Source organism: Kogia breviceps, chromosome 4 (assembly GCF_026419965.1).
Source record: "Kogia breviceps isolate mKogBre1 chromosome 4, mKogBre1 haplotype 1, whole genome shotgun sequence".
Classification (NCBI taxonomy): Eukaryota; Metazoa; Chordata; class Mammalia; order Artiodactyla; family Physeteridae; genus Kogia; species Kogia breviceps.
Window position 1 is genome coordinate 168,858,153 of NC_081313.1, and position 23,314 is coordinate 168,881,466.

General features: G+C 53.7%; 2 protein-coding genes across 3 annotated transcripts; both read right to left on the bottom strand.

Moving 5' to 3' along the window:
• Nucleotides 1-550: 550 nt before the first annotated feature.
• Nucleotides 551-12,278, bottom strand: RASAL3 (RAS protein activator like 3). 2 transcript variants are annotated; one of them, XM_059060475.2, is made up of 18 exons: nucleotides 12,174-12,278; nucleotides 11,710-12,044; nucleotides 9,153-9,283; nucleotides 8,910-8,988; nucleotides 8,745-8,806; nucleotides 8,311-8,381; nucleotides 7,641-7,767; nucleotides 7,457-7,555; nucleotides 6,462-7,004; nucleotides 5,983-6,127; nucleotides 5,586-5,730; nucleotides 4,476-4,712; nucleotides 4,187-4,388; nucleotides 3,961-4,079; nucleotides 2,647-3,037; nucleotides 2,205-2,362; nucleotides 1,615-1,678; nucleotides 551-1,509 (listed from the first exon to the last, which is right to left on the bottom strand). In XM_059060475.2, exons 2-18 carry the CDS (start codon nucleotides 12,029-12,031, stop codon nucleotides 1,366-1,368), a joined length of 3,039 nt encoding a protein of 1,012 aa, XP_058916458.1. In that variant the 5' UTR covers nucleotides 12,032-12,044; nucleotides 12,174-12,278; the 3' UTR covers nucleotides 551-1,365. The 2 variants fall into 2 exon arrangements, with proteins under 2 accessions (XP_058916458.1, XP_066889536.1); XM_067033435.1 differs by lacking the exon at nucleotides 12,174-12,278 and having other exon boundaries at nucleotides 11,710-12,064.
• Nucleotides 12,279-14,481: 2,203 nt separating this feature from the next.
• On the bottom strand, nucleotides 14,482-19,062 carry PGLYRP2 (peptidoglycan recognition protein 2). Its single transcript, XM_059061072.2, has 5 exons — nucleotides 18,981-19,062; nucleotides 16,773-17,855; nucleotides 16,245-16,455; nucleotides 15,331-15,628; nucleotides 14,482-14,541 (listed from the first exon to the last, which is right to left on the bottom strand). Exons 1-5 carry the CDS (start codon nucleotides 19,042-19,044, stop codon nucleotides 14,482-14,484), a joined length of 1,716 nt encoding a protein of 571 aa, XP_058917055.1. The 5' UTR covers nucleotides 19,045-19,062.
• Between the last annotated feature and the right edge of the window lie 4,252 nt (nucleotides 19,063-23,314).

Below are 23,314 nucleotides of genomic sequence, written 5' to 3' on the forward strand. Positions count from 1 at the left end.
CAGTGTAAGACCCCCTTCTCCACCCAACCCCCAGGTTCACAGTCACTAGGACTACCCCATAATGCGCACATAATAGGACTGTTGCTTTGCCCACCCACCACCCATCTACATGTCCAACCACCCATCCATCTCCCCACCCATTCATCCACACATTCAGTGGATCAACCACTCATCTACCCATCCAGTCAACTAACCAACCACCTATCCATCCACTCCTCCAACCACCTGTCAATCCATCCATCCCTCCATCCAAATACCCACTCAAACCAACCATTAACCTCCCATCTACATACTCATTCATCCACTACCCAAGTAAACACCTACTTATCCAAACAACCAAGCAAGCATCCACCCATCTCTACACATAATCCTTTCACCCAGTCACCCAAACACCCAACCATCAATTGCATGTTTGTTTGTTAGTCTTCTCCAGCAGAGTGTAAGTTCCATGAGAACAGGAGTCTGTCTGTCTAGTATATTATTATTTCCCCACTGCCCAGATCAAGAGTCTCAGGAGACCTCAACAAATGTACATGCAATACATATAACTACTTAATTAATTCAAATGTTTATTTCCTATTACCATCCAGACCTTTTCTAGGCAGACATACCCATCCCAGCTAACCACCTACTCAACTAATCACCTACCAGGGCAAACATCCAGCAAATGCTAACCTATTCATCTGCCTATTGTCCTACCCACCCTATCCCTCACCCATCCACCCACCCATTATTCAAATGCCCACTCATTTTCCCAGTGACCACTCACAGAGCTTAACCATCTCCACACCTACCCACTCCTTCCTTTATTTGCCTTCCAGACCCACACCCTCACTGCATGAGGGAGCTGGTGTGGGATTTGGGGTCCTAGGAAGATGCTCTCATCTTGGATCTGGGAATTAGTAGAGGTGGGATCTGGGCTTCACTGAGAAGCAAGTGCTGCCCCTAACAATGACAAATACCTTTTACTGAACACTTTAAACTATGGGTCTTCTACTGTGTAAGGGACTTTAGATCCATTTTACAAATGAGGAAATCAAAGCTCTGAGAGAGTGAGGGCCTAAGGTCACACAGCTGGTGGGACTCTCCCTATATCACCCCCCTCCCCTGAGACCTCCAATTAGGGGAGAATTGGGGTGAGCTGAATGGGGGGGTGCTTTCTGATTGGCAACACTTAGGGGCAAAAAAAAACATCAATTTTTTACTGAAATCAAGATTTTACTGGGCAACCTGATAGTGCCAGACTGGTTGGCACCTACAGCTCCACTCCCTACTGCAGGCCACGTGGGTTTGAAGCAGGGGTTGGAAAGGCCCCTAAGACCGCTTTCTCTCTGCTCCCAGAACACGTAGGGCCGAGTGGGCAGCTCAAGTGGTGTCTCCGTTGATGCAGGGTGTTTTGAGGGGCAGGGGCTGGCTCTGGGACCCCGATGTCCTGGGAAGAAGCTGCAGGCTCTGAATGGTCTCCCTCAGCTGGGCCTGAGTACTCTCTATCTCGGCCAGGCGGCACTCCTGGGGATGCAGCAGCAGTGGACTCAGAGCCAGGGGAGGGTTGCACCCAACTCTTGTTCCCTCACCCAGCCCAGATATGCTCCAGGGCTCGGGCAGGGGTCTCACCAGACTTTTCAACCTGTGGCCCTCATTGGTTGGAGGATCGTGCTCTAGATCCAACTTCGCGGTCCTGTGGGGATCAGGGGCAAAGGGAAAGAGTCAGAGGCTGAGGAACGTCCCTCCAGCTCTTGGTTGAAGAGTCAGGGACTCGGGGGCGAAGCTTGGAATGGAGGCGGGGTTTGTCCAGGCTGGGGGGTGGGGCCTAGATCAGTCTGAAGAAGGGGCTGCTTAATTAGAGCCCGGACCGTCTGGGATGAAAGGACAAACCAACCAACCGTTGGAGGCGGGTCTTGGCTAGTCCTGAGCAGGGTCATGAGCGGGATGGGGGAATGCCCAGACTAAGAGATAGTGGGTCTGTCCCAATCTGTGTGGGAGAAGCTGACTGAGGGACTGGACGAGAGGCCCTCCCAGGGACTTGGGGCGGGTGGAGCTGACCAAGAGGCGGGTCTTAGGTGTGTTGGGGGTGGGTCTTGCAGAGGGGGCGTGGCCGTGGCAGGCATGATTTGGGTGGGACTGATTGGGAGGCGGGGCCTGAGCCGATCTCTTTAATAGAAAGCCCACCTGGGGGCGGAGCTAATGGGGAGGGCGGCGCTTACCCTTCTCGGAGCCTGGTAGCCAAGTTCTGAAGCTGGCTCCGAAGCTGCTCCTGCTGCTCGCTCAAGGCCCGGATGTGGGTGCCGAGTGACTCCACGAGGCCGAACAGCGCCTTCTGATCCTGGCGCAGGGTGGCCACCTCACACTGCAGCTCCGTCATCTGTGGGGAGGGAGCAGCTGTAACCTGAGCCATCGTCCCGCCCCTTCTCCCCAAGGACCCTGACCTCCCTGTACCCTGTGCTCTGCCTCCTCACCGCCCTGCCTATTGGGGGACGATGCCCTAATTGTACAGAAGAGGAAAGTGAGGCTCAGAGAGGGCTGGGTTATGCCTGGGTCACACAGCACAGCAAGCTCGGTATTTGAACCGAGACTTGCCCATCTTTCAGTCTTTTTCCAATCCTGTCTCCCCACTCTGTGTGAGGGCGGACCTGGGCTGTACCTCACCTTGCCCATGCGCCGGTGGGTGTCCAGCGTTTGGTCTCTGTCCCGTGGCTGGTCCAGCTGGCGCTGCCAGGGAACCGACGGCTTCCGAGGCAGCGATGCTGAGGTTCCTGTCCAGGGCCGGCCGCGGGGCACGGGTCCCGTGCGTAGGGAGCCTTTGGGTCGCGGCCGCGGCCCTGCAGACGGGCGGTGGCGAGCGGGGCGGCCAGCCGGGACGCTCTGCGTGCGCTGCACCGGCCGAGGCAGCTGCGGGGGCTGCTCCTCGTCCGGCCGTGGCCGGGCCCAACTACCTGCACCGTGAACGCTGCGCAGGGACTGGCTCTTGGAGATGAGAGGGGTATGCTTGGGGAGGTCTCGGGGGGCCAGAAAGCCAGGCTTCTCTCCTACAGAGATGCTGGGGGTGGGACGGGGGAGCTCAGACGCTCCACCGGTTCCTGAGCGGACCGCATCTCTACCTCCGACCAGAAATAACCCCACCCCTGATCTTTTACTTCTATGTGACCCTATTGCTGAAGGGATCACATTTTGACTTCTGATCCCGTCCTGGACTTCTGACAATACTGTCCCTTCTGTGACCTTTGACACTACCTCAATCTAACCCTCTGATTTCTTTCTAGCCTTGTCCCTGAACTCTGACACAGTGTTACCCTTGACTTGAGCCTCTCTGTAACCTCTGCTTCCAGTTTGCCTGAGCTTGACCTCTGCTCACAACTGTACCCTCTTCCTTCCCAATCTGACTCCCTCTTGTCCCCAACCTCTGACCTTAAACTCACCCTGTCTCAGCCTCATGAAAGAAAATAGTCCCTTACTTCTGACCTCCAAAATGACTCTGCCCATAACCCTTGACCCCATCTGACCCTGGGCCCGACCTGTTTGCAATATGAACCTGTCCCTGACCCTTGATGATGTGTCTTAACATCCATCTGACCCACTCTGACCCCTGATTTGACCCTATCCACAACCTCTCACTGAAACCTGCCCCTCACTGCTGACCACAATGTCACTTTCTCTCTGACCCCAGATGTGACCTCTCCCTGATCTCTGCAATGCTTAATCCCCACCTCAGATTCCAATCTGACCCTGTGCCCGCCCTCTGATTGTACTTTGAGCCCCTGCCTGACCCCTGAGATGATCCTGTCTCCAGCCTCTGATCTCCATCCTACACTGTTTCTGACACTGACCCCAACATGACCCTGTCTCTGACCCCTGACATGATCCTGTCTTCACCTCTGACCACAGTTTGACCCTGTGATGCCTTTGGCCCTTCCCCTGCTCCTACCCATCAGAACTGGATCAGACTTGAGGCAGGTAGGTTACCTGGAATGGACCTGGGCTGGGGGTGGTGGAAGACGCATTGGCACAGACACAGGTACAGGTCGGCCCTCCTCGATGGCACTCAGGATGGTGGGCAGTGGTTCCAGGCTGTCACGGGTTGCCTGGCAAAGCAATGCAGGGAGGGTGCTGAGCAAGCTCTCCAGGACCAGAGGCTCCCTACTCTCTTGCCTCCATACCTCATATTCTGGGCTTTGGGCTCAGGCCACACCTGGTCAAGTTCAGCAAAGATGGTACAGAGCTGGGCATGCAGGACTGCCAGCTGGAGGGCCAGGTCACTGCTGCCCTGGTAACCACTGGGTGCTGTGTGCACATCCACCATGGCCACTTGGTCCAGGAAGTGTTGCATGGCAGGTCCATGATCCTCCAGGAAGCTATTCATGAAGCTCATGTAGGGCTCCTTCTCACCAAACCTAGGTCAAAGCCCAACCGGGTGGGTCAGGTCAGGCATCTGCTACTCCCACGGCCCCAGCATGGCCTCCCAGCCTCCCAGGACTTACGGAGCATGGTTGGCAAGGTTCTGGATGACCTTGGCGATCAGTGTGAGGGTGCGGGCTGGGCCAGGTGCCGGGTGCTCTGGCGCTAGGCCAAAGAGGCTGGGTGAAAGAATGGCAGGACACAGGAGCCGCAGGAAGAGAGAGGCACACACTAGTCGGGGCCCCAGTGCCTCAGAGCCACGTGCCTTGCATGCTTCTCGCCAGCCTGAGAACACAGTGCCCAGCTCTGCTGGGAACCAGCTGGGGCAGAAAAGACAATGGTCAGAGTGGGAGGATATGGGCATAAAGTTCATGGATGATCAAAGTGCTAAGGTCAGGTGTCAGGAGACACCTGCATTCTGGGTTCCAGGATTGAAGACATTGGGGATAATGATGCTTGGGCTTATAGGTTCACTTAGGGTCAGGGTTTTTTGTGGTGTAGTTAATCGTGGTGACTTCTGGAGTCAGTATTCTTAGATTTGGGGGTACAGGTTCATATGAGGATGGAGGCCATGAGCTTGGGATGTAGCTATGACTGGACATGAAATTGGGGTGCCAAACATGATATGAAGTAGGATGGGGTTGGGGTTACAAGATCACCTAGGTTCAGAAATCATGAGATTGATATCCTAGATGGCATGGGATTAGGCATACAGGTTAACCTAGGGTTAGAGGTCAAGGAATTAGAATCCTAGGAATCCCAGTTACATGGGATTTGGGACACAGTGTTACTTAAGGTCAGGGATCATGGAATTGGGGGTATGCCATTACTGGAATCAGAGGTCATAGGAATGAGATCCTATGTTAATTGGGGTCAGGTGGCATGGAATTAGGGTATGGGGTCACCTGTAGTTTAGAAGATAAAGAATTGTGTCCCAGGTTACTTGGGGTTAGGTAGCATGATATTGGGAATGGGTTGCCAAATTTAGCAAATAAAACTTTAGGATAAACAGTTAAACTTGAATTTCAGATTTAAAAAATGAACACTTTTTTTTAGTATAAGCATATTCCAAATATGGTATCACATTTAACTGGGCATCCTGTATTTTATCTGGAAACCCTAATTGGGAGTCAGGGTTAGCACAGTGGCTAAGAGGCAGGGTTAGGCTTGGGTTCTGGGGCCCTGATTCTCACTCGTAAGAGTGGATGATGTTCTCAAAGACCTCCTTGCAGCTGTTTCGCAGTCTGATCTGGTGCTGGGGCAGCTCTGAGGCCGGGCACTTGCTGGGGTTCACCTCACAGTCCTCAGTGGAGGCACAGAGACGCCGCACGACCTGTCCTGCAGTCCAGCACAGCCAGAGAGGGGCCAGCCCATGACCACCACAACCCACAGCACCCAGCCTCCAATTCTATCTCCAAATTACTCTGGAGGCACCTAAAATCTTGGGGAACCCCTGATTCCTTCTAGGATCTGAGCATCCCCAAGGCACTACCCACTACCAGAATCCAAGTTACTCAAGGATTCTCAGATCTCCCCTGGGGTGCCCTAGCCGGGCACCTAGGCCTCTGACCCCTGCCCCACTCTGCTTACCCAGCGTCTTTTGGAGGTAATCCTGTGCTACCAGCTTCATGTACTCATCGATGGCTTTGGTGGCCAATGTGTTTTCCCGGAACAGAAGAGCCTCACGGCCTCCACTGCGTGCCAGCTCCGCGGTGCCCAGGTCTGTCACCAGTGCCTGGGCATAGTGGGGTTGCAATGAGCTGGGTGCAGACTGAGTCAGGGGGAATCCCTGCCCTTGGCGGGTCCCTCACACCTGGGGCACAGGCCCACTCTGCATAGCTGCTGCCCAGGCCCAGCCCTCGCTGCTGGGGCTCTTAACAGGCCAGAACCTCCACCCCTCAAAGCGCAAACTTGGGTCTCGCAGTGAAGAGGCTCAGCTCCGACCCCTCCCCTCAAGCTGCCCAGCCCCTCTAAAGTGCCACTCTCTTACTGTCCCCACCAACTCTCCCCCCTGGAGCGCGATCGGTCAGCCCCTGGTCACCCGGGTTCGTCCCGTCGCAGCGCCGCACCTGAGCCCGGCCGGTGGCCCGCAGCACGCGCACCATGGCAGCCGCCAGCTCTTCCTTGGCCTGAGCGGACAGCGCGAGCTCGAGCGCCCCGCAGAGGCGCGCGTAGTGGAAAGTGAGGAACTCAGCCAGTTCCTTGTAGCGTTCAGAGGGCAGCACGCGCAGGCGCCGCGCCCGGATTCGTGCCCGCAGCGCCGCGCCCGCTGGCGCCCCGAGAAGCGGGAACCAGCGCTCCAGGCCCGCGGCGGGCGCGCGGGGGACGCCTAACTCTTCCAGCGTCAAGGCCACGCGGCCCAGCACCGCGGCCCCCGGGCCCGCTCCGCGTAGCCGCAAAGACAGGCGACGCGCCGGTGGCAGCGCCTCAAAGTGGAAGCGTTCAGCCCAGAAGAGCTGGCCCGGGCCAGCCCTCGGAGTTGTGCGAGCCAGCAGTGCGCCGTCCAGCCACAGCTCCGCGCGCACTCCCGGCGCCCCCGCCGCCGCCCGGGGCATCCCCTTCACTTCGTGCACCCACACGCTCAGCCACGTCTCTTCCCGCTCAATGTTGTCCTGCGGACCGGAGTAGGGGAGGGAGCGTGGCGTCTGTGCTCCACATTGGGCACCAGCGGTGAAGCACGGAGCCCGTGCTCCCAGGGGGTCGCTGGGCCCCTGGGGGAAGACAGTGAGGCCACGGGGGTGCCCAAGATGGCTATGCGGAAACCCTCTAGCTTTTCTGGGCTCTCCCGGAGAGATCCGGGCTCCAGGGCATGGAGGAGTAGCCGCGGGGTGGGGACTCGGAGACTTCCTGGGGTGCAAATAGGGCTCGGATTGAATACAATCCGAGCTGTGCAAGGGGCTGGTAATAGATGCCAGCGGGGGAGCTCGGAGTGGCTGCAAAAGTGTAGGAGGGCAGGTGTGTCCAAGGGGCAAGGTTTTGGGGCGAGTGGGATTAGGGGTGGGTGGAAGGGGCGGGGTCCGGGCTGTGGGAGGGATCTCCAGGTCCGACCTTGCGCACGACCGACCTGACTAGGCTGGAAGTGGCGACGAATGTCCTCTATCCAGCGGTCTCTCTCAGCAGCCGAGCGACAGGAGAAGCAGCGGCTCCCGCCCGCCCACGTTACCTGTTGAGGAGGGGCATCCAGGGTGCGGTTGAGACCAAGGGTGGAGCCAAAGGGTCAGGCGAGGTGGAGAGTTGCCTGCATTTACCTGGAAGCAGTGGGGCTCCTCCAGGAGGCTGGGATGCAGTGGCCAGACCCGCACGTCCCGCTCGGCGCCCAGGTCCAGTTCCGAAAGCTTGGCCAGCGATTCCCGAGAGCCCAGAGCACTGGGTGGTCTGGTGAAGGCGCACATGAACAAGCTGTCATTCCTACCCACTACCCCTCCCCCACCCCAACTACCCCTTACAGCCTGAAGGGTGGAAGCCAGGAGGGACTTGAACCTAAATTGGACTTGAATCCTCCTTTTGACGCTTAATTAACTGTCTGAACTCCAGTCACACTGGCCTTGTTTTTGGCACTTCATCTGTCCTCTTGACCTTTGCACTTGGTGTTCCCTCTGCCTGGAATTCTTTTCCTGACCCTTTCGGCCTAGTTAACTTCCATCTATCCTTCAGATCTCAGCTCAAGTGTCCCTTCCCTGACACTCCCAGACCAAGGTGTTGACTCAGCTGCAGTTTTAATAATTGTGTCAGACTCTGCCCCCACCGTTCAACGGAGGGCTGGCTCAATGCTAAGGGTCTTTCAGTGGCCCCAGCATTGCCCAACATGGGGCAGGACACAGAGGGCCACAGCGGATATTTGGTGAAAGAATTATAGGTAAGAGGAGGGGGAGGGGCAATGTTGAATCCCAGCCCCTCCAGCTCCTCAGAGACCCTTACCCATCCTGGGAAGCATTGGCTTCTAGCTCCGATTTGGCCTTTTTCTTCTCTTTCAGCCGCCTGAGCAGCCCCTGTGGGGAGGGGGATGTCAGCTGGGCAGAACCCTGTGTTCCCTCCTCAGCTCCTTTCCCCCCAGGTTGTCCTGGAAGATCTGTTGTCCTTGAGGGATCACAACCTCAGGCTATATTAGCAGGAATATTAAAGGCAATCAACAGCTCCCATTTCTAAAGCACTGATCATATGCTTTCCTACATTCTCTACGGACTTTTCATAAACAGCCCCAAGAAGGAGCTTCTCTTTCTGGCTCCATTTGACAGATATGGACACTATGATCCTGAGAGGGTCAGTGACCTGCCTAAGATCACCCAGGAAGAGTCCCCCTTTCACCTCTGAAGGTCGGAAAGTCTTTGCTCTCCCCTCCACCCCCCACTTACCCGAATGTTGTGGACCTCGTTGGGGCCAGCAGCCTCTGGCTCAGTCTTTCCAGAGATCCGATCTGTGGGTGGTCAGGGGTGGAAGGTTAGGGGGTGGGATCATCTTGGATTCTGCCCCACCTTGAGAGGCTCCCAAATGCCCCAGCGCCCATCTCTCAAGCTTACCTGGATCCCTGAGGTTCCCCAAGGCCACCTGGATGCTGCCCTCGGAACTAGCGCTCCCCATCTGGGGCTGGCGAGGACGCTGTCCCCCAACAAGAGTGGGTGGTCAGAAAGGAGAGGCAGGCAGACAGACAGAGGGAGAGGCAGACGCCTCTCTGTTATGCCCCCTCATCCCCTGCCCTTACCACTGTTCTGTCTCTCTTCCTTCCTCTCCTTCCCTCCCCTTGCCCAGGTGCCCCCTCTTACCTCCTCCTCACCCTCAAGCATCACCAGCCTCCCATCAAGTAGGGTGAAGGCCCCGATGTTCCAGATGGGCACGTCGGGTGGGGGGGCCTCTGGGATCTGTGGGACAGGGGGCTCCAGCTCCGGCTCTGGCTCTGGGTAGAGGAGGAGGTGCTGGGGACGTGGGAGCCCCTTTTTCTCCCTCAGAACAAACTGTCCACTCACCAAGGCTCATTAAGCGTTCCCTCCTAAGTGCCCCCTCTTCCCAACCCACCCAGCAGCCATGTCAGGTGTTGGGCAAGCCTCCACCCCTCTCCAGGCCTTGTCCCCACTAGCCATGGGTGGTGATGGGTGGTGATAGGTGGTGGACACAGCCCCGCCGACTATGTGCCCCGTACTGTGTTTACTGCTTCACACACCTCTCATTTAATCCTCCAAAAGCCATTCGATGGGCTATTACAACACCCATTTTACCAAGGAGGAAACTGAAAACACATAGAAATTGAGTGACTTGCCCAGGGTCACCCAGCTTGTGAGTCACTGAGCTGGGCTTCGGATACAAGCATTCTTCTCTCTCTCTCTCTTTTTTAATTGACTTAGTACCATCTTTACACAAATCGAACATACACACAAACACATCAACAACTATGGAACTGTATCCATTAAACTTTGATAAGACAACACAAAAGTACTAACAAATAGCTAAGATGTTGCTGAATTGAAAGCATTTCCAATGACATTTTAATTTTAAGAGGTCCATATTTACATAGTATGTTAAATGCTTCTGCATCTCATTTTAAATGCATGATAAATAAAGAACAAAGATAATGGGCTCAACAGATCTTCCAAGAGGGTTCAGCTGGTGGTGGTCTGATCTCACTGCGAGAAATGCACTGAAAATGGAAATAACATTACTTGCTAATTTTCCTTCTTTCCTTTTCATAGTTTCCTTCAAGGAAACTAAGCCTTTGTTCCAGGGCCTGGCTGGCACTAACAGAGCCCAAACTCAAGGGTCGTGTGCATACAAGCATTCTTCTCTTAACCAAGACAGTGGGCAGGTCCAAGAGGTTAAAAAACGGGACAGCAGCCTTGATTCCTTACATAAATAACAAGTCTAAAGGGAAAAGTGTTCAAAGTTTGAGAAAGGAACAGAAGAAGGGCAGGGTTGGGAGAGGTAGTGATGCAGTAGGAAGGCCTCCCAGAGAGAGTAAGTTTACAATGTTTTTTTTTTTTTTTCCTCTAATTTTTTGGTCATGCTGCGTGGCCTGTGGGATCTTAGTTCCCCAACTAGGGATAGAACCAGAGCCCCTTGCAGTGGAAGCGCAGAGTCTTAACCACTGGACCACCACGGAAGTCCCCTGCAATGGATCTTGAATAGCAGATTGGGTTTTGACAAAGACGGAGGAGATTGTGGCGTGAATGGCTTGAGCGAAGCCTGAGACGTGGCACATGGCCTGGCCCAGGGAAATAAAGGGAGGGGTGAGAAGGGCTTGGAGGGCTTGGAGGCTGGAGGGGAAGTTTCAGGAAGAGATTAGTGCAGGGCTTTAGGTGTCAGTTAGAAGAGCTGGGGTTTTATCCTGGAGGTATAAGGAGCCATGGGAGGTGTCTGAGTAGGGGAGGAGCAGGTCTGCTTGTTAGAGAGCTCTCACTGGATCCTATGGCGTGGGCAATACCTGATACCATGGAGGGGGCTGAAGGGATGCCTCTGCAAAATGGGAATATGAATGATGAGAATCAAATGAGCTTCCGGGAATAGGGGGCTGGATCAACCCTTCCAGATTACCTGTCTGTCCTATTGTTTTACCACCAGGGGAATAAATGATGACTCCCACTTGTTAACGGATCACATAAAATGTGCTGAGTCCTAGACCAGCGTTATATTCATGAGCTCCAGTCCTCATGATATCCTTTACTCTTCTAGATCCCTCTGTGTGACACTTAGCCCCATCTGTCATTTTCTTGTTTACTGTCCGTCACACCCACTACGCTATGAGCTCCACAGGGCAGGCAGTTTCGTCTGTTTTGTTCATTGCTGTGTCCTCAGTGTCTAAATCAAGGCGGGCCTAGAACATAGTAAATGCTCACAGACCTCTGTTTGAATGAATGAATGAACGAATGAAATAATATATCCTTCAAGGTAGGAATCATGATTCCCATTTAACTTATGGGGAAGCTGAGGCTCAAGGAAGTGAAGAAACTAAGACATGGAGGCTGGAGGGCAGGAGAGCAGGAGGCAGCAGAGATGGGTATCCAGGCAGGAGAGAATAAGCCTGGGCCATTGAATATGAGGAGAGACCTACTGGGGCCAAGAGCCATTTGGCATCTGGACAGTGCTACCATCAGTCTATTCCCTGTCCCTTCCCAGGGCTGGACCCCCAGCTCACAGGTCCCTAGCCACTCCCACCATGCCCAGGCCCTGGGTAAGGGGGAAAGAGGGAAGAGGGCAGCCAGCCGGGCCCCAGCCACTTCCTGTCGGGCTTTTGCACTCCCCACAACTTCCTGTGTCTGTAAGGCTGATGCTCCGAAGGCAGACAAAACCCAAGCATCCGGGCCTCCCAGCCTGGGTCGGGGAGCCATGTACCTGAGGTCTCTGGCTCTGGTTCTGACTCCAGCGGTGGGCTCTTATGCCTTCCCCAGAGGGTCTTGGATATTCGGAGGCGGCTCGAGCGCGACTCCTTGGGGGGCGCAGAGAGGACACGACGAAACAGCGAGCGAGGGGCCGGCTGGCTGCTGACTGTGGACTCCTGGTGGCTCAGCGCCCTCCCCCATCCTGCAAGGCGGCCCCAGCGGAATCCTCCAGCCCCCTTCTCCCCACAACCTCCTGTGTGCCAGTGGTAGGAGGTTAGTGGGGATGGGACCGCTGGCTGGGTTTGCGAGGCCAGGCTCTGCGAAGGTGGGTCCATGGCAGAGATTCTCCTGGGGGATGATAGGGTGACAATTCTGCCCGGTGTCTGCCCGCATGTTGTCTTCATTTTGGCCCCCTCCCTACTCTCAGCTCTGCCCCCAGGGAACCCCCCCGGGGGCCATATGCACCCCCTCTCTTACCTTGATTTCCTGACCAGCCCCAGAATCAGCAGGCGTCTGCACCCTGTCTGGCTTCCTCCCGCTGAACGCAACTCCACGTGACCCTGTCTGTCCTACCCCACCCAACAGCCAAGCTGGGAGGGCACAGTGGGGGCCGGATGCAAGAGGAGAGGAGGTGACAGAGCAGGACCCAGAATGTCTCACTGACCAGGAGGCAGCACATGCCCCTCTCTGAGCCTCAGTGGCCTCTGCAAAATGGGCACATGCTGACTAAATGCTGGAACTCTCATCCACTGCTGGTCAGAGTGTCGACTGATTCATCCAAGTTGGAAAACTGTTGTGATCTATGAACATTGACCACACCCCTCTCCTCTGACCCAGCAGTTCCACTGCTGGGTATACACCCAATAGACATGCCCACCAGCGCTATTCATAATAGCCCCAAACGGTAAACAACCCAAGTGTGCATCTGCTGTAGAATGAATAAACTGTGGTCTCTTCACATAGTGGAATATTATGTATCAATAAGAAGGATTGAACTCAGATGAATCACAAAAAATGTTGAGCAAAAAAACCCAAACAATGAAGAGTAAACACTGTGTGGTTCCATTTATATGAAGTTCCAAAGCAGGCAAAACTATGTTTAACAATTCAGGATATTGGTTTCCTTTGGAAGGGCTAGAGACTGGGGAGGTGGGGAAGCACAATGGAGGCTTCTGGTAGCTGATCATGGTGGTTATTTTTTTTTTTTAATTGAGGTGAAATTCACATAATATAAATTTAACCTGTTCTATTTCTTGAGCTGGGTGTTGATTACATGGGTATGTTCTGTTGTGAAAATTCATTAACCACACATTTTGGTGCCCTTTCTTATATCTCTGTTATACCACAAAAAGTATTTACTTGAAAAAAGAGGTGGCCAAATGCTGTTCTGAGTAATAAGTGAGATAACTTGAGAGTCAGTAGAATCCTGGTCCACTGGCCCCAGAGTGGGTTGGAGTGCCAGCTGGTCCTTCTCTCACTGTGTGACCTCAGGCAAGTCATTTCCTCTCTCAGAGCCTTGGTTTCCTGATTTGTACAAGATGATAACATCAGTTTCAGAAGGTTTATAATGGGATACTTTGTTTATTCAGCAAATGTTTCCTGAATGCCTACTATGTGCTGGGTACTGGAAAAGCTACAAGGAACAAAATAAACTTGGTTCCTGCCTTCCTGGAGCTCACAGTACAGCGAGGGAGACAAATCCTGAACACGAATGCAGGACATTTCTAGCTGGTGAGGACTTGGAAGAAAATAGACAGACTGGAGTAGAGACTGAGCAGAAATGATGCACTTTGAGCTGGAAAAATCCAGGAGGGCCTCCCTGAAGAGGTGGCATTTGTGACCTGAAGCATGAGAAGGAGCTGGTCATGGGAAGAACATGCCAGGTAGAAGGAACAGCTTGTGCAAAGGCAAGGGTGACCAGAATTCACAGGGTGGGATGGGTAGGACTGCCTTCATGAGCATGTGACCTGTGCAGTCACCGGGCTCAGAAGGGCTCTGCACTGCACTTGATTTAACTTTTTGGACAGGGCCTGCATTTTCATTTTGCACTGGGCCTTGAACATTCTATAACCTGTCCTGAGGAAGAGGGTCTTCAGTGAGGGTCAAAACTCCTTTTCCTGGTGCTGGACATGTTCTTGCAGGTGCACATACCTTAGCTATGCCCACCTCATTCTTACCACACTCAGTCCACTCACTGCACATACAGGTAGAGTCTCCCTGTGTTCCACCATATCTCTGAGCCTGTACCACTTCACTGCATACTGGCCCCACTCCCAACTCCCTGCATTTTTGCTAGAGGACTTTCTCTGACAGGTGGAGTCCACACTGCCCATGCAACAAGCAGTCCCAAAGTGCCAGCACATTAAACACTGCCCTGGGAGCAGCCCTCAGCCAATGACTATGGAAGTTGGAGGATCAGTACTCCAGCTCCCTTGCCCTTTGAGTGGGATGGCTCTGCGGTGTGTGACCTACACTATCCCCCAAAGGTCCCTAGTGGGATTGAGCTCCATGTGCCTCCCATACCCACATGCCTGATAAAACACCCTTTTCCAGCTGCCTTCCCTTCCCTGTGTCGCTTCCTTATTCCCCAGTTGATATGTACTGGGATCACTGCTCAGACGACCACTTACACTAGGATTCTTGTACCAGGGTCTGCTTCTGGGCAACCCTAAACTAAGACAGAATGTGCAAACGCAGATGATGCATGGACACAGGTTTTCTTCCCATGGTCTCTTTATTGGAGGTCTGTGGCTAGCAGGATTGTTGGAGGTGGCCTCCTACTGGATCACCTAGAGGCCCTCCTGGATCTCCTAGAGGCCCTCCTGGCAGTTCTTGGTTTCACATTCTAAAAAAGACAAGGGAGTGTGAGGTTTGGCGGTGGGGTGGGTGAGGGGTCGTGGGGCTGGGTCTGCCTTCCTCACGGTGGCACCCTAGATGGTAAGAGGACAGGGGCCCAAAGTGAGGGGGCAGGTACAATGCCAACTGCAGGCCAGCCAAATGAAACAGAGTGGTAGTTTGAAGGTAGAGCTAGATAGTACAGGGATGTTATAGAGGTGATTTGTGATCATGATCAGAGGTTGGGGTGCAGTCATCAAGCTGAGGTTGTGCTGACTGGGCCTGGATTGCTCCAGCATAAGAGTTGTCATCAAGGGTCAGGAAGGCTGGGGCTGAGCAAGCATCCTCAGGAGAGGATTGTCTCTCTGAGACTCTGAGACTGTCTGAGCAGAGGATTGCAATACTAGGTTAGGGGCTGGACAGAAGCTGTGCAGGTAAAAGGGTCTTCTGTAGAGGGTCACAGTCTGGGTCGGTGTTGTGTGGACGGGCGGGGGCGGGGCTTTGGGTAGGGGGCAAGGATGAGGGCAAGTTTGGGTGGCTGGGATGAGGTTGTGCAGGCAGAGGGGCAGGTGGGTAGGCTATATTGCAAGCAGAATGACTGAAGTCTGAGTCTAGATTGCCGGAAGAGACGAGCTGCAAGGGGGTTCAGGGTCCTGGCTGAGGCTGTGTGGGCACAGGGTTACAGGAAGGAGTGAGGGGCCGGCTGAGGTTAGGCAAGCAGGCGGGGATCAGGGGCCATGCTGAGCTTGTGTGGACAGATGGGCCTCAGGCCGACGTAGTGCACGCGTCGGGGACTCACCTTGTCGAAGTGCGGCCAGGTGCGCAGCAGGTTGAAGAGCGCGTCGCCAGGGCAGTCAGTGCGCACGAGCTGGCGGTGGCCGAGCAGCGCGTAGCCTGGCCGCAGTAGGCCGGCGCGCACAGCGCAGCGCGGGAGCTCCTCGCGCACCGTGCGCAGCGCGGCCTCCGCGGGCAGCTCCGCAGTGTAGTTGCCTATCAGGGCCACGCCGAAGCCGCGAGAGTTGTGGCCGAGTGTGTGTGCACCCACCCAGTGCCAGCCGCGGCCCTCGTACACGTAGCCGTCTGAGCCCACCACGAAACTGCGAGGAGAGAGGAAAGCATGCACCACTTGGCGTGAGGCCCCGGCTCTCATCTGGCCCTCTACCCCAGTTTCCGCACCTGTGCCAAGGGCCGCCGCCACCCCAAGTCCCTCCCGGTCGCGCTGACTCTACCCTGTCCAGCCGTGTCCCACTCCCACGCCTAATGCCACCCCAGAAACCGTCCCGTTTCTCTGGATCTGCCCCCAACATTTGGCCCCATCTCTTTCTACCCAGCTCCCTCCCCATTGTCTCAAGTCCAACTCCTGCCCAATTCAGAGCCCTTTTCTGTCTTAGGTCATATCCCATCACTGCCCAGTCCCAGACTCAGCCCCTATCACAGGTCCTGCTCCTCTCCCAAGTCCGGACTCCTTTCCTAGTTCCCACCCCAAACTCAGGAATCCCACTGTTGAGCTATTTCTGGTCCCTGTTAAGGCCCTGACTCTAGTCTCTAGCGCCCCTCTCCACATTGGCTCCACCCACCCTAAACTCCTCTATGGTTTTGCCAGCTTTGCTCAGGTCCAAACCCCGCCCCCTCAGTCAGGCTCTGCGCCCCCCAGGCTCTACACTGCGCCACCACTTGGTCCGCCCTGCCAGCGACTTGCAGGTTGCCGCCCACCTGTAGCCTATGTCGTCCCAGCCGCGAGTATGCTGGTGGAAGCGCTGCATAGAGCGCATGTCGGCGGCGCAGCGCTCAAAGTCCGTGCAGGGTGGCGCGGGCACGTATGTGTGGTGTACATACAAGAACCCGAGCGGCAGCTGCAGCGGCGTCGGGCGGCCCTGATACGGGGCCGCGCCCCAGCGGCAACGTGGGTGGATGGCTGGACACCCTGAGAGGAAGAGTCCAGCACGGGAGTAAGCAAGCGTTTCTCTGCCTGCCGCCTCCTCCCACACTAAGAGCGCATATAAGGATCATCCCTTCAGTCTCCTCCCAGATTTGGGGACAGTTCAGTCTCACACCACACTGGCCCCCATTGGGATCTAACTTAACTAAATCTAACAGCATCCTAGTTCTGTTGGCCTCCCAGCCAAAGCCCTTATTGCCCCCTCTGGAATCCCCCAGTCCTAGATCCTCCTGACCTGTCTGGCACTGAGAATGTCTATATATGTGAGAAGGAGCATCACAGGGTGTGGGGGCCCTTCTCACCTAGGAAGGCCTCAGTGAACTCCTTGGTAGCGTGGGTGGCCACCTGTGCCAGCTGTTCTTGGCTCATACCCTGAAGTTGAGGGTGTGCTGGCTCCAGCCTCTGTAGCAGGATGAGGGCCCCCCATACCTGCTGGGTCAGAATGGGAGTTGGAGTCAGAGCAGCTCCGTTCTGCCGTCGGAAGTTGCTGCGAAATCCTGGATCTCCCGCTACCCCGGCTCCATAGTACTGGCTCAGCAGGCGGCTGAGGGGTGGCCGGGGCTCAGGGGACCGGCTCAGGTAGTCTCCCAGGAGGGCCCCATCCAGGGCACCATTGAGGAAGGCCGTGGTGAGGGTTGATGCTTCAGGGTCCAGGAGCGTGAAGGTCCGGGGAACAGAGAGCTGGTCCCAGCAGCCCTCAGTTCCCAGTGAATGGCTCCAGGTCTGGGGGCCCTGGAGGAAGTTCAGGCCCAGGTCTCCGGCCAGGGTGACCACTAGGAGGCTGTCTACAGTGGTTGGGAACTTGGCTTTGGTATCTGCTGAGGAGGCTTGGACATCTGGAGAGGCAACTTGGACATCTAGATCTGTGGCTCTAACATTTGGAGACACAGCTCCGACATCTGCACAGGTGATATCTGGAGAGGTATCCCTGAGTCCTGGGGAGGTGGCTCTTACATCAGGAACCGTGGCTCCAATGTCTGGAAAGTTGACTCCAGCATCCGGAGGGGTGGCCGTGCTGTCTAAGGGCAGGTTTACGACCCTGTTCCCCTGCAGCCCTGCCTCCAGCCCTGCCAGAAGAGGCTCCACAGCCACAGTTGAGCCATCGGATGCCAGCACCACCCCGCATTCCTTCCCGTCCCACACACCATGTCTCGCCACCTCCACGATCAGGCCTTGAAGCTCTGGGCTCAGTGAAGGAGGACCCAGCTTGGTGGTCTTGAGACTCTGTCCCTCCAGCAAGAAGTGATGGAGAGGGTTGTGGGCACAAGAGTCCTGGGCTGACAGCAGCCATGCAGAGGCAGTGTGGCCAGCCTTGTTGGCTGGTGCTTTCTGCTCGAGCTCAGCCAGTGCCTGGATGACAGAGTCCATGAGCAGGGGCAGGGTCGCTGCAGGAGGAGGGATGGCATTAACCCAGCAGCCCAGCACCACCTGTTACTAGACCTCCCCCTGCTGTTTCTACATCTTCTCAATGCCCCCGGCTCTTCATTGGACAACCTTATGATGTCTGGCATTGTCCTTGTGCAGGTGAGGAAACTGAGGTGCAGACAACAGGTTAAGGAGCTTAGACTATGAGTGAGCACTGGGGAGCCATGGCAGGTTCATGAGCAGGAGAGGTACATGGCCAGCTTGGAATTCCGATTGCTCCTTTGAGTGCCGTGTGGAGAATAGATTTTGGGGGGAACCAGAGTAGAGGAGGGGAGAGGGTTTGGAGGTAAGCAATGAAGGTGGCTGAAGCCAGGATGGTGATGCTGTGATGGACAGGAGTGGGCAGAGTCCCCAGATATTTTGAGGGAAAGATGGGCAGTTTTTCATGATGGATTGGAGTCTGGGGAATTTTAGAGGGAAAGGTGTCTCAAAGGATGTCCAGGGGAGGGTGGGGCTGTGCCTTGTGGGAGAAATGTCTGTGGCTGAACTTGGAACTTAGAAGTCTGGGACTCAGAGCTGGAGTGGGTTGTTGAATAAATTAAACCTTTACTATGTGCCAGGCACCATTCTAGGTGACTTAGATAACAACCCGGTTAATCTTCACAAGGACCCTATGAGCGTGGAGAGGTTACATTATCTACCTAAGATCACATAGCTAGGAAGTGGCAGAGACAGGATTTGAACACAGGAAGTCTTAATCCTTACACTCTGCTGACTGCTGGAATTCGGGTTCTTCTCCAGACAGTTCACACAGTGATTCCTCTATAACTTTGTTCTTCTCTCTGCCTAAAATGTCTTTTCCTGCTTCACCACCAAGTGAAATTCTTCTTCTTCCTGTCCTAGATCTATGTTCCCCTCCTGCAGGAAGCCATCCTGATTTTTGCTCTTTTGGCCCCAGTTTCTTCCCCCAACCCTTGCCCTGATCCTATGGGGCTGGGAGCATCTGTGTTCCCAGACTGGAGGTTCCTTGAGACTGGGGCCTCCTGGATCTAGCCTCACCCTGTACAGGGCTGGACACAGAGGGGCAGCAGTATATTTCTGCTGAAATAAGAGTCCTGGCCTCAGGCCTCTGCCTTTTGACCCACCTGTGCCTGGCTCCGGCTGCAGCAGCAATCCATACAGGATCCATAGGATACCCTGGACCACCATTGTGGGCTTCCAGTTTCCAGGGGACGTATCCAGTTTACCTCAGCGGAGACTTCGGCAGAGCTGAAAGGAGACAGGCATGGAGAACTGAGAGTGCCTTTGGCTACTGTCAAAGTCCAGCGGTGAATGACACGGCTGCCACTTGCAGAGCTGTGGGCGGGAGGCAGTGGTGGCGTGGGTACAGAGTGCCCTGGCTCAATGCCATCTGGGTCTCAGGGGCTCCCCCATCCTATCCTGTTCCTCCCAGGCTGAGGTCAATGGTCAGTAAGCCAAGCGCATTGCAGGAGTGGCCTGGAAACTAGTAGTTCAGACTCCAGCAAACTCTGCCCATTCCCCAGGAGAGGTAAACTGAGGCTAATGCAGCAATCCACCCTTCCTATGGTGATAGTTCTGTAGCTGCTTCTGGCCACCAGAGGGGACTCTCAGGTGCCTGCCCGACTGGTAATACTGGCTGTGATGAGGGTGAGGAGAGAAGGAGAGCTGAAATCGGCACTACCTTCTGCCTTCTTTGATGCCAGCACTTTAGCCTCAGGCAGAGGATGAGTGCAGGGGCCAAGGATTGTTTCTGTTGAAGTAGCATAGGGGGACCTGAAGATGTCGCCTCTCATCTCATTCCAGCTCCGGATGCCAAGCTGCCAGAGGTAGCTGAGAGCAGGAATTGGGCTGGGGTGTTTGGGACCCTGGCTTTGTCCCCGGAGCTGACTTCTGGGCTCACCTGGATTGGCAGTGAGGGGTCCTCCCTCTTCCTCTGGCGCCTGTGGCCAAGTCCTGCTGAAGAGAGCCCTCCTCCTCTTTATCCAGCATCAGGTGGGATGGGCTCATCATGGCTGGGGCTGCGGTGTAAATTACTTCACTGTTGGCCTCCCATCTCGAAACTAGCCTGGGGAATTTCCAGGAGACCCACCGGGCTGGGCACTCAGCACAGGGCGGGCCCTGGGCGGGCCTGGGAATGCCCAGGCTAAGCCAGGCCTGGGATTCCCCAGGGGACCTGCTTAGATATTGAGTGTCCTCTTTCTGGGCACTCAGCATGGCCTAGCACAAAGCTGGACACACAGTAGGGGCTCACAGAGTTAGGTGCTCAGAGAGGAGGATGAATAGAGGCTGCTCCCCAGGAGATTCTGAGGAAACCTCCTCCTCCATGTCCCAGTTTCTGAGGATTTGGGGTCAGGGGCTCTGCCTGATAGAACCACGTGGAGGATGTGGGCTGTGTGTCCATCCGGTGCAGGACTAGAGTGAGGAGAGTGAGGGTGTAAAATTTAAGGTGGTGCCGAAAATCTCAGCCATCAAGATAAATGATATTCTAGCACAATGTTTTAAAAGACAAAAGAAACGCAAAAAAAAAAAAATCCATGAGGAACAAAATATCAACATTTTAATAAAGACAGGGTCAGGGGCAGCGCTGTGCTTAGACGTATTGGAGCCAGAAGTGAAAGGAAAAATCGGGAATTCTGATCCTGTCTTTGTGCCTCACTTGCTTTAACTTCATCCAGGCCCTACACCCACCGGGAGGTAGCCCCCAGGATGTTGCGGGGTAACTGTCCCATGATATCCTCACCTAATGTCTGCTTGGTCTGGGAATGACCTTGATGTGGCGTCGTGGACCTTGGGTTTGTCCCTCTGATTCTCCCATTGGTTGTGGCTGTGGAGAGACCCTTACAATTTTATTTAACTGCCAACTTATGCTCATTTTACCCAGCAGGAGGGTGGGCTCAGAGATGTTAAGTAACTTGTCCAAGGTCACGTAGCTAGAACCTGGGGAGGGCTCCAAGCCCAGTGCATGTTTTCACTATCCTGTGGCTAGGTCGGGGTCAGAGTAATTATGACTCTTCATGCTGGGCAAGTGTTTGCAGACTGGCTACAGAGCAACTTCATACCCAGTAATTCTTGGGCCAGCCAGATGGGCAGCCTTGATACCCGTTTAAAGCTTGAACTTTGTGGTAGGAGCTGGGTTGTATTGGAGTCAGGGACATGTCATGGTCAGCCAACATTTCCCTCAGGGTCTATCTGGGATCTGTGAGCTTCCTTCAGGAAGGCTCCTTGATTACCCCTGGCTCCCCACTTCCCCCATTCTGGCTCCCTAGCACAGGATTCCTACCTTTGACCCAGACCTGTACATACAAGGTCTAGAATTTCTCTGTCTGGTTCCTTCTCCCCCAGACTAGGAGATGCTGAATTCTCTTGGGATGCCCAGAAATGCCCACCACAGCTCAGGGACCAGATGGGTGGCAGGGAGTGACTGTCGAGTACACCATAGACCTGATTGAGGCTGTGGGGTCAGTTTGAGGTTAGGCTCTGAGATACACACATGCAGACACCCACACACCAAGGCACCTGGTCTTGGCTGGGCCTGGGAGGCCACACAAAGGCTGGGATTCCCATGATGAGTCATTCCCCGCCCTTGCTTCCCTCCCACTTCATGAGGCCCACTGCCAGGATACGTCAAGCCCCCTCCAGGCTGCAGACAGACCAGGGGTCTCATAAGAGTACCCAGGGCCTGGGGCCATCTCTAATGGAGATAACATCGGCACAGAGAGACAGAACCCTGGGCTCTGGGTATGAAGTGAAGCTGGGACCGAGGCCAGAGGCCAGAGGCCAGAGGAAAAGGAACTTGGGGCGGGGCAGGGCTGGGCTTGGGGCCAGGATCAGAGTTAATGACATTCATTTTGGTAACAGTAATGATAATAATAATGTAGACCCTGATAATAATAATAAAAACTTGTGTGCAGGTCTCTGAGATAAGATTTTATATGCCTACATTTTTTAAAATTAATTTTTAAAATTGAAATATAGTTGATTTACAATGTCGTGCCAATCTCTGCTGTACAGCAAAGTGACTCAGTTATACACATAGAGACATTCTTTTTTTTTTTCTTGGCCGCACCTTATGGCATGTGGGATCCTATTTCCCTGACCAGGGATTGAACCCGTGCCCCCTGCAGAGGAAGTGCGGAGTCTTAACCACTGGACCGCCAGGGAAGTCCTGAGACGTTCTTTTTTAAAATATTCTTTTCCATTATGATTTATCACAGGGTACTGAATATAGTTCCCAGTGCTATACAGTAAGACCTTGTTTATTCATCCTATATATAACAGTTTACATTTGCTAATCCCAAACTCCCAGTCCTTCCCTCCCCCACCCCCATCCCCCTTGGCAACCACAAGTCTGTTCTCTATGTCTGTGAGTCTGTTTCTGTTTTGTAGATAGGTTCATTTGTGCCATATTTTAGATTCCACATATAAGTGATATCATATGGTATTTGTCTTTCTCTTTCTGACTTACTTCACTTAGTATGATAATCTCTAGTCATATCCATGTTACTGCAAATGGATTATTTCATTCCTTTTTATGGCTGAGTAGTTTTCCATTGTATATATGTACCACATTTTCTTTATCCATTCATCTGTCGATGGACATTTAGGTTGTTTCCATATTTTGTATATGCCTACATTTTAAAATTCAGCTCTGGGGTTTGTGAAGAGATGTTTTATTTTATTATTTTTTAATTTTTTCACATCTTTATTGGATTATAAATGCTTTACAATGTTGTGTTAGTTTCTGCTGTACAACAAAGTGAATCAGCTATATGTATACATATAACTCCATATCCCCTCCCTCTTGAGCCTCCCTCCCACCCTCCCTATCCCATCCCTCTAAGTTGTCACAAAGCACAGAGCTGATCTCCCTGTGCTATGCAGCAGCTTCCCACTAGCTAACTATTTTACATTTGGTAGTGTATATATATGTCAATGCTACCCTCTCACTTCCTCCCAGCTTCCCCTTCCCGCCCTGTGTCCTCAAGTCCATTCTCTACATCTGCGTCTTTATCCCTGCCCTGCCACTAGGTTCACCAGTAACGCTTTTTTTTTTAGTACCGCTTTTAAAAATTCCATATATATGCGTTAGCATACAGTATTTGTTTTTCTCTTTCTGACTTATTTCACTCTGTATGACAGATTCTAGGTCCATCCATCTCACTACAAATAACTCAGTTTCATTCTTTTTTATGGCTGAGTAATATTCCATTGTATATATGTGCCACATTGAAGAGATGTTTTAAAGCAAGACTGGGCAAACCACAGCCTATGGATTGACTATCTGTTTTGTAAACAATTTTGTTTTGTTTTTGGTTTTTTTTCAAGGTGAAATTCACCTAACATAAAGTGAACCATTTAAAAGTGTACAATTCTGTGGCAGTTAGGACATTTACAATTTTGTACAACCATCACCTATATCTAATCTAGTTCCAAAATTTTCATCACCCCAAAATAAAAC